Consider the following 10692-nt stretch of genomic DNA (forward strand, 5'->3'; position numbering starts at 1 on the left):
AAACGAAAAGTTATAGAGCAAAAACAATAATGGAAATGAATTCTTCAAATACTTTCAATACTTTATCTTTAAATGTGGAAACAAGCTTAATGCAAGATTGATATCGACTTTCTAGTATATTTTTATGAAACATCGAAGTAGGTTGCAGATTGAATTTAGTTAAGGTCGATTTATTATTTTCATACAAGATTTTTTATATTTATCATCTCTATTTTTGGATAATAATTTTATAAGACGGTTGGATCGAATTAGACAAACATAAAATACTTAACGAAGTATAAAATTTTCGCTTCGAAATTTCGTCTCATTAAGATACTAATTGTATCTTAACGAGTAATACAAGTAGCACCATCTAGCGGTAAATGTAAAAAACAAACTTGTCAATTATAGTATTAACTTAAACGTTGAACCGATATAATTTTTATTGGAAGATGGCTACCATTGGAAAAAAGTATCAACATATTCGATCTTTTTGTAAACTAAAGACGATATTAAAAAGTTTATAAAATCTATAGGTATTTAAACAGACTCAAGATTTATTTTTAAATAAAAAAGAAAAACAAAGATATTTTCTAAATTCAAGATTAAAAATCGATATAGTACATAAATTATGTAGTTTTATATTTTACAAAAAAGAACTCGTTTCGATCATATGATCGAAAGAACAGAAAAAGTTCGACAAGTAAAACAATCTCGAAGTTTCTAGCATTCATCTGTTAGGCTGTTTGGTTTCTAAGGTCATTCTGAATGCTTTTATAAATGTTCCGGTTGTATTAAATGTTACAGCACCTATTTCCAAATCACATTTTTACTTTTTCTTTTTTAACTGTACTTATAACATACGTAACAAAAGTGAGAGAAGATATATATATACAGAGAGAGAGAGAGAGAGAGAGAGAGAGAGAGAGAGAGAGAGAGAGATATAAAAAGTAAATCAAATAATTATGCCAAAAATCATGCGAGAGATGATAAAAAATTAATTAAATGTAACGTGTATCATGCGAAGAAATTCGAGGTCTTATAATGTAAGTAAATTTTTTTTTCTTTCATTCTTTTATCTTGATTATTTGATATTGTTTATTTTCGATAGAATTCGTACATTTCTACATCGACCGAAGAGGATTCTTCACGATCGATTGAACTAGATCTTTTAAATCCTAGGTATATTTTTAAACATGAAATTTATTTATTTTGTTTCTCAAATATCGAATTGAATTTTCAAAGAAAAACGCAACTTCGTCAACATTCGAGACAGTTTTTGTCATTTGAAACGCAAAATATCGATTCAGACGTTACACCGAATCTTCTTCAAAGATTTTTAAGCGATCGAAGCACACCTCGATTGGTTAATCGCCAATGCGTAGAATCAAAATTACGTAAGTAATGTAAGTGTTCACTAGCAGTAAAAATATTAGTGATTCATGGAAAACGATAAAATTATTTTAATCTAACTTATAAGTTGTTATTTCAGAGGAGTTTATTAATGTTCCATCATTTTTTTATGTTTATAGATTCGGGAAAGAAAAAGTTTATCACGGCGCAGGAAATTTCAAATAGTCAATTTACTTCGCCTTCCGATAAAAGGAAATATGAGGTAAAATGATTAAAGTTTTCCTATCGAGAAATTTATTTGTAATTTTCTGACAATCGTTATTATGAAAAAATAAAAAAGAAATCACACATTTCTTGTATTTTTTCTTTTCTTTTAAAAAAACAAAATAAAATAAAAAAGATGTTTCTTGTTTCTTTCAAAAACAAAAATAAAATACGAAAGACGATGTATCCCTCATTTTTTTTTCACAAGAGAAACTGAAATAAAATAGAAAATGCAATATTTCTTATTTCTTTTTAAAAAGGAAAATAAAATAAAATGAGGGAAAACAAAATTCTTGTCTTCTTTTAAACAAATCATTGAAATGAAATAAAAAAGACAATTTCTTATCTCTTTTTAAAGAACATTGAAATAAAATACAAAAGATAATATTTATTATTACTTTTCCAAGAAAAAAAGGTAAAATGAAATAAAAAAGATAATTTGTTGTTTCTTTTTCTTCATAGTACAAGATAACTTTCGCAGAAGGGAAAAAATCTTACGAATGCGACAAGAAAGAAGAAGAAGAAAAAGAAGAAGAAGAAAGGAAAGTTGAGAGCAAGGGAGATCTCGCGAAACTTTGGTAATTATTCAAAGAAGTTTCAGCCGATTTAGATGCGTGCAGAGGCGAGAATAAAAAAGTGTACGGCACGCTATCATTAAAAAAAATTCGTATGGTTAAAACGCCTAATGCGTTCTCCTGACAGTAGGAAGGAAAAACGTACGCCACGAATTGTAAGGGCGGTACGTCGCAACAGCAAAAAATGTAAGAGGTATTTTTTTAAGCTTTATCTCGACACTGGCCCGTTTTCTCTCTCTCTCTCTCTCTCTCTCTCTCTATATATATATATATATATATATATATATATATATATAGATGTATATATAGATATATATATGTATATATATATGTATATATATATATATGTATATATATATATGTATATATATATATGTACATATATATATATATGTATATATGTATATATATATGTCTTGAATATATCGACAAGTCGATGTAGCTTGACTTTCTCGTATATTCTCGGGTTTTGGAGCCAACTGCAGGAACTATTGGATGGAAACTCATATTTTTTAAGTTGAATATTCTAGTTTACATTAAATGTTGTATTACGATTCCTACCGTATTTGTATGTATACATATATGTATGTATATGTGAATAGAATTTGCAAAAATTTTATTGTTAGTTTACTATGTGATTCTTCGATGAGGAAATAAGTAAACTCATGTTGTAATCACATTTGCAATTTTTTTAGAGTACCCTGCACTGCAATTTACTCCAAGGCCTAATTCTCTCAAATACGTCGATAATTCAATATACTTGATCCTCTTCATTGTCTTCGTCATCGCCTATATTTTTTTCGAAAAGAAGATATCTATCAAACACATCGACAATTCACTATTACCATTACTACTGCTAATACCCGCAGTACGCTGAGAAACGGGCCAATCGAAGGACAAAGCATAAGAAATTTTGAATTCGTCGGAGCGAACAATTTAATATAACCTGGACATCCATAGTGTATCAAGAAGAAAACGTTAAAACGGCCTCAATCGAACGTCCAAGTAATAGTAAAAGTAGCGTCGTTGTCTTGTATCAAGGAGGATCTTTCGAGCCACCAAAGACATTTTCAAAGCAACTTGTTCGACTTTCAAAATCTGATCGGTCCGTTATTCGAACATCGGATATCACTTCAGAGCCTTCTCCTGTTAGGTAAATCACTTAATTTTATTATACTTCTAATTTTTCTAAAATAAGTCTAAATAAAATAAAATTGTGTTCTTTCGTAGAATAAAATTGATCGAGAGTCCAGAATATCGATCACCACATTATTCGATCCCACGAAAAAGAATTACTTCTAGAAGATATTCTCGAATATCGAGACAATCAGAACCTTTGAACGTGAACATTTATCACAAGAGCAGAGTGGTACAAGTTACACCTTCAACGAAAGATCACTGGACAGCAGCCGAAAGACCGAAGCAAACTGATCCAATCAATAGCAAAGATCCTGTTTCTAGTCACGAAGAAGTTTTTAGTTATAAACTTGAGGGCTGTCAAAGAATATTAGAAAAGGCTTGCAAAAGTGATAAGCATTTAAGAGAGAAATGTTATTCTTCTAACTCATATAACTCGAAGTTGATGACTCAAAGTGTTAAGTGAGCTTTTTCTCTAGTTAAAATATAAATATTAAAGGTTAATTAAAAATATCGGAGGACGTTCGTTATAGTACAAGAGAACAGGGTAAAGAAGAAAATATGAAACACTCTATGCTGTCACCAAACTTGAATTTCTTGGTACAAAATATGGATGCGCAAACGCGTCCAAATGATATAAACGATCAAACTTGCATTAGCATGAACGATATCGACGAAAGTAGAAGAGTTTTTCCGTTTCAGGCAACTCCTAGTGGGAATTTAAAAGTTATTCCAAATCAGGTACAGTCTTGATTCGTGTACTCATCAGAAGTACAAAAAAATGTAATAAATATCCCTTTTAAATAAGATCCTTTTTTCAGATCGTTTTCGAATCTAAAAAAGTCAGTGTATTAGTGGCAGATCCACGGCACACGAAGGTTAACGTTAAGGCAGAGCTCAATAAATCTAATATCAACGTGAATAGATCTATTTCCGACCTCTCACCTAAGCACAGTTTAATCGATCTTCCTCCAGGAGTGACATCGTCGGCGATCAATCATTTACAAGTAATATTAACGATCAAATTTCTTTTCTTTTCTCTCGATAATCGACGTTCTGTATTAATTAAGTATAATTTATATCGTAATATTGTCACTTTGTATTAAAAGTATTATGATTTAGTAATACTGCAGTTTTGCATATCTAACACAACAGGCTCATAAAAAGTTACCCGATATCCAAGTAGAGTATAAACCAAGAACACAGCCATATAAAGCTAAAGTACATCAGCCAGAGATGGAGCAGAATCAATCAATACAAGCTACGTCTAATCAAGTTTCTCCGATCCAAGAAGTACCTCTCTCTTCGTAAGTGCTATCTTATCTATCTATTACTTTGACATAGTATTCGTAATTATTTTATTGAATTGAATCAGGCTCGGTTTAATGCAAGAGGAACCAATCGATTGGAATAGTGTTATTCTTCCGGAAAAAACTGATTTGTATCAAGAATTAGCTAGGCGTATAACGAATTATAAGTAAATCCTTTGGAATTAATGAAACATTGGAATAATATATTATAAGCGTATGAAAAAATGCATATTCAGGATGGGCGGGGATTCGAACCCTGATCACCGTTATTGCGTGCGGTTCTTTAATCAAGCTAATCAAGAATCCAGAATGTCCATTCTTTCGTAGCCTTATTGATATGCGCTCTAAAATATTTATGTATTGTTTAAGGAACGCTGATTGCATTATTCAAATAGATCAGGATGAATTTCACTGTCATCTTTTAGTTCTTCAAAGCTATAGTACGTTCTTCGATGAAAAGAATAGTAAAGAAATTGACTTGACTGAGGTAAGATACTAATCCTATTTGTTACTTTATTATTTTTTTTAATACCTAGTATAAATTTATCACCAATACAGAGCACTGTAACTTCGAAGGCATTTTCCATCATCTACGATTGGATGATTAGTCCAACGAGTGAAAGTTGTCATCTTCTACGTAGGGATAACATTTTGGAGATCTTTACAGCTGCTCAGTACCTTGGCATTAAAGGTTGTTCAAAGACTTTTAAATAATGTCGATAGCTCAAAATTGAATATCATTGATCGAAATTAATTAAATTTTTTTCTAGAGTTAGAAGAACAATGCTGGGCTTTTATAGATAACAATGAACTTTTTTCGGAGAATACTGCATTTATATTATATATGGAAGCAAAGAAGATTAATAATACTGCCGTAATGGAATTAATGGTTCCTAGAATCATGAAGTTTTTTTTGATGCTCGTCAGTACGAAAGATTTCTTGGAATTGTCCGTAGACGAATTATGTCTTCTGTTAAAATCAAATTATATTTGTGTTAATAGGTATATGATCTCGTAAATCATATAAAAATATTTAAATTTTGTTGTAAAAATTTTATAATTTCTAATTATCAAATTTCCTTTAGCGAGATGGAGATTTTAATGTCTGCTGTAAGATGGTTGATGCATGATTGGGAGAATAGAAAAAAACATATGCTGGAAGTATTGAAATGCGTTAGATTTGGACTTATAGCACCATGGCAACTCGTCGATGTAAAAAGAAATCCTGAGAATCCTGAATTCATGGAACTGATGTCTTATCCGGAGATACAGAAAATGGTAGACGATGGTTTAGCGTAAGAATCCTTTCTTTTTTATTTTTTTTCCACATATTTCTGTAAAATGATTAAAAAAATAACTATTCTTGCAATCAAAAGCTTTGTTATTATCAAATATTGGTATGGCAATCAAACCGAAGATTATTATCACTGGATCGATTTACTTGGCCTGTCAGAACCAACCAACCGTAATTGGGCCGGAGAAGATAAGGTACTTTTATATTCACTCAATACATCTTATTTGATATTTAATAAATAACACTCATGGTATTTCAAGAATTACGTGACATATCGAGAGTTCTTATTATATCTGGAGGAATATCAGAAGACAAAAATATCAGAATTAAAAGCTAGCAAGCAGCAAATGAAACCAAATCCGCCTAATTCACCTCCCAAGGATTATTGCCAACCAACTTATCAACAAAGTCATTGTAATCATATGACTTTAATATCAAATATATATTATAAATCAAATATATCTAATAGAACAAATAATAATATTAAGGTCAAAGAAGTTGTTTGGCAACTAATATGGGAAGAGCTTCGAAATATTGCACGTCCAAAGTATCATCCAGTAGTTATTTACCTGCAGAATCGTCAACCGGCATAATGATGACACCGGAAATGTTAAGCGTGTACCTTAACAGCTTGGATAGAAACGACGGGAAGGTGGTGAGTAAGTCACCGGCAGACTTCTTGCAAAATACAACCAATTGAAGTCTATCTAAGAGATTAAAGAATTGAAACATTTGTTTAAGCTTAGCTTACCAAAGATATATTTCTGATAAGTTTATTTATTTGTATTTGTATTTATATATACATTGTACGTCAATCTTATCGGATATACGTATATATGTTTAAATAATATAATTATTAATATATCTCTTGATATCATTATAATTCTTGGTAAATTATTTACAAATGAAACGATACAAAAACACTGTGATAACTTATTGGTAAGTCGTAACAATCGAGAAGTTCATCCTAATAATAATTGAAAACATGTATTCCTATTAAAATATATTTTTCAGAATGATAGAGTACAACAGGATCAAGAAAGAAATAATAAGCAAGTTAATTTTGACGTTAGACCCAACGATGACGCAAAATTGCAAAAGAAATCCTGCGATCCAATCAAAAATGTAATACAATTTAAGTGAATTATATCAATCTAACGAATGGTAGGGGTATTAGAGTCTAGTATCAAACGATCATAAAATCATAACCATATCGATGAAATACATTTTTGCTCTTGATAATGAAAACAAAATTGGCGTTTGACTTATAGAACATTGAACAATTTAATTACGAGACTCAGCAACAGAGTAACACAACGAACCTTTGTTACTATCGACAACAAGATTCGTTAATAAAAGAGCAGCTGAAAAAATGTAAGAAAACGAGATATTCCCATGAAAAGGCAACTGATTCCTCGAAGTCTGAAGAAAATGCAGCTACTACGATACAAGCTATGTATAGGGGTTATAAAGCTAGAAGGAAATATGACGAAGTTGGTAGAAAAATTGTAGAAAATTCTCAACTCATCATTTTTTACAGAAGACGTAGAAAATTTTATCTTTTAGATTAAAAGAACGTCATTCGAGAAGAAGCAGAATACGAAATGCATTGCTGAACTTTTATTAGCACCAGTAAGTCAAAAGCTTTATAAGCCTTTGAAACCAATTAAAGTTTCAAACAGTTTGGCCAGTCAGAAAAACAGAGAAAATAGAATACAGCAAAATACAAGCCCGCGAAAGAAAGAAGGAAATCATTCGAATTTGTTGAATCAACAGAGTGTATCTAAGGATCTTGAAGGACTTCGAGTACGTAGATAATATAATTTCGTGATAAAAAAGCAATAAAAAATAAATTACGAATTATATTTTTCAGTTCGACATGTTCTTGCATGAAACATTGCCAAGTGAGCAACCTATGAAAATGTCTTATAACAATTTATCGAATTCAGTGGAAGTCCCAAAATTAATAAAGACGATAAAGTCTCCAACATTTTTCAATAATTGCAATGAAATAACGAGCTCTTTTTCACATTCGGAAAAAACTGATCCTGATGATCCCTTCTCTCCGAGAATATGTATGTCTACACATACGGCTAATAACGCAACAGAAGAAAACGATGTTATCAAGAAAAATGGAATGCATTATCAAGGTGGAGATAATATACAACAATTTTTACCGAAATCGAAGAAAGTTCAAACTTGTGTTTGTAATTACAGGAGACCATTGTGAGTGACTTATTCAATTATATATTTTACTATTAATTGTAATAACTCTAATTTAATATCTATTAAACTATCAATCCTTTTAATAGACCACAAAGATTGAGCAACAGTTTTTTAGGACCTAATATTGACAGTTACTTTTTGGATAATTCTTTATTTTATCCTGATCGTGAATCGATCCTAGTCTTTGGTGGTGTCGATCCTCATGAGGGATACGGTCATCCTGGAAATACCGGTAAGGATATTTATAGATTCAAACCAAATGAAAATTTATGGGAATTCGTTGAAGAAATTCCTGAGCCACGACATCATCATTCGGTTGTTTACCTCAAAGGTCGTATCTATCTAGTAGGTAATGTGTCACTTAAGGCCACTATTAATAAAATTATAAAATGTAGGAACGAAGCAAGGAGGATTTGTTTTGTTCGATAGGAGGAGCGGATCCTCGAGAAAACAATTCTCAAAAAAAGAGTATCGTAGTTGGAACGGTATGGAGCTACGATCCTACTACTAGAGTTTGGTACAATGAAGAAGATATGTTGACGCCAAGAAAGAATTTTTCTCTTGTAGTCAGCCATGGAAAGATGTATGCTATAGGAGGTCAAGATAGAAACGGAATGTGAGTTAGTACACAGCCAAAGAGCATATTTTTCATACATAACGAACAACAAGACGATTCGTTAGCATTTGTTCAGAGCGTTGAGGAGTGCCGAGGCCTTCGATCCATTGGAATCTACATGGAAAGAAATACAACCTATGTGTACAGCTAGGGTGGGTGCTGCTGGTATAAAATATCGAGATTTTATCTGGGTTGCTGGCGGCATGACAAAATCGAAGAAAGAACTATTCTTAAAGAACGTCGAATGTTACGATCCAATAAAGAATTCGTAAGTTCTATTTCCATTTAGATCACGTATCATAGTAATTTCTATATTTTCTAGTTTGTTACATCGACCCTCCTTGGCGATCCATAATCTTATCAGTTCATTCAAATTATAGATGGCTAAAAATGGAACCATTGAATTCACCAAGATGTTTCGCCACGCTTTATGTCGTTTCCGATTGTCTTTACGCGATTGGAGGTGCTTCGACTACAGAAAATAGTACCGATAGCATAGATCGCATTGATATTTGGGATCCTCATCTTTGCGTATGGAAGGAAGAAGCAAAAATGTCGATTGCAAGACACGGTCATTGTACAGCATCAATAGGTTTGTATTTATTTGTTTATAATTTAAAAAAGACACCAAATATTGATACTCTTTTTAGGTGCCCAGTTATTAATAATTGGTGGTGTAACAACAGTCTTTATGAAGACATTGAGTAGCGTTGAATGTTATTGCTGCGAGCAGGGCAAGTGGATAAGAGGCGTGTCACCTCTGCCTTATGCCATTTCCGGTCACAGTACCGTAACATTACCTCCGGCAAATCTTTTAATTGACTCTTGATATTATGTAGAAAGCGAATTAGAGAGAGAGAGAAAAGGAGAGAGAGAGAGAGAGGCATTCAACAATTATATGTTTTTAATATCGAATTCATGTGTATAATTTATCAAATTATCTATACGTTGATTTATTCGAAGTTGAAGTGAATGTGCCTGTATAATAAAGATTAAAAATCATATCAAACTTCATCGATTAATCTTGAAACTAAAACAAAAAGATCGATTACGTGAAAAGAAGATAATTGTCTTAGTACGAAAATTATTATCCTGTTCTCATAAACCTCCCATTTATCTTGAAATATTTCAGAGAGATAAAAGTAAGAAGAAAGAAAAACACTTGGCAATGGATTTTATTGATATAAAGTGCAACATTAAATCTATGATTAAGATGTTTCATATCTATCATTCTTTCATTTATATAATACAAAGCAATTTTTTGTATGCTTAAACAACTTTCTACTTTTTTTTAATTTTATAAATCATAAATTAATATCGAAAAAGTATTTATATTGCATGATGGTACATATCGAAATTTGTTTTATTATCATCTCTAATTTAATTTTTAATTCGTAATTGTTTAGAAACGCAATACATGAATCGATAGCAACAATGATCTTCTGTAATCTCAGAGAGGTGTCAGCACTACATTTCTACGACTTGTAATGCCATCTGACGAGAGAAATACACAGCGAGGAATCACCAAGCGTGCGTGGAAGTTTCGAAAAAGAGGTTTCGGATTCGAATGCGACGAGGTAAGTGGCCATCGTGCGGATTAACGCGAATTAACCTGAAAATGGCCGAATCGTACGACTCTGGGGTGCCAAGTATAGTGACTAGTGTCGTGTCTCACGGACAAGCAAGACTACCGGATACGAGCGAGGAAGAGGAAACGATAGGACGCACCACTCCTGGTGAGTAAAACCAACCTAGAATATTTTCTATGTTCCGTACTTCTCAAGGAGTTTATTCAAACCGAAGTGTCGAGCGCGGCCATGCAACAAGTGGCACGGAGCGCTCTTGCATGCCGGACAGGTACGTAACAAGGATTTACGTTACCTCGATCCAAATAAATTCTTTTATTTTATTGAAATTCTTTTATTTAAAAATAAGCCA

The 10692-nt window shown here is 32.0% G+C and overlaps 1 protein-coding gene across 1 annotated transcript; it reads left to right on the forward strand.

Moving 5' to 3' along the window:
• Positions 1 to 809: 809 nt before the first annotated feature.
• On the forward strand, positions 810 to 9797 carry LOC124432779. The gene is made up of 26 exons (XM_046981966.1): positions 810 to 1025; positions 1091 to 1376; positions 1512 to 1594; positions 2059 to 2357; positions 3132 to 3324; positions 3402 to 3770; positions 3815 to 4049; positions 4130 to 4315; positions 4464 to 4615; positions 4684 to 4785; positions 4988 to 5105; positions 5177 to 5309; positions 5389 to 5620; positions 5704 to 5913; positions 5995 to 6106; positions 6173 to 6326; positions 6401 to 6567; positions 6927 to 7037; positions 7184 to 7405; positions 7479 to 7718; positions 7786 to 8138; positions 8225 to 8487; positions 8568 to 8754; positions 8831 to 9022; positions 9135 to 9346; positions 9405 to 9797. The coding sequence occupies exons 4-26, from the start codon at positions 2282 to 2284 to the stop codon at positions 9581 to 9583; spliced, it is 4398 nt and encodes a 1465-aa protein (XP_046837922.1). The 5' UTR covers positions 810 to 1025; positions 1091 to 1376; positions 1512 to 1594; positions 2059 to 2281; the 3' UTR covers positions 9584 to 9797.
• Positions 9798 to 10692: the final 895 nt, after the last annotated feature.

This window comes from Vespa crabro, chromosome 1 (genome assembly GCF_910589235.1).
Source record: "Vespa crabro chromosome 1, iyVesCrab1.2, whole genome shotgun sequence".
NCBI lineage: Eukaryota > Metazoa > Arthropoda > Insecta > Hymenoptera > Vespidae > Vespa > Vespa crabro.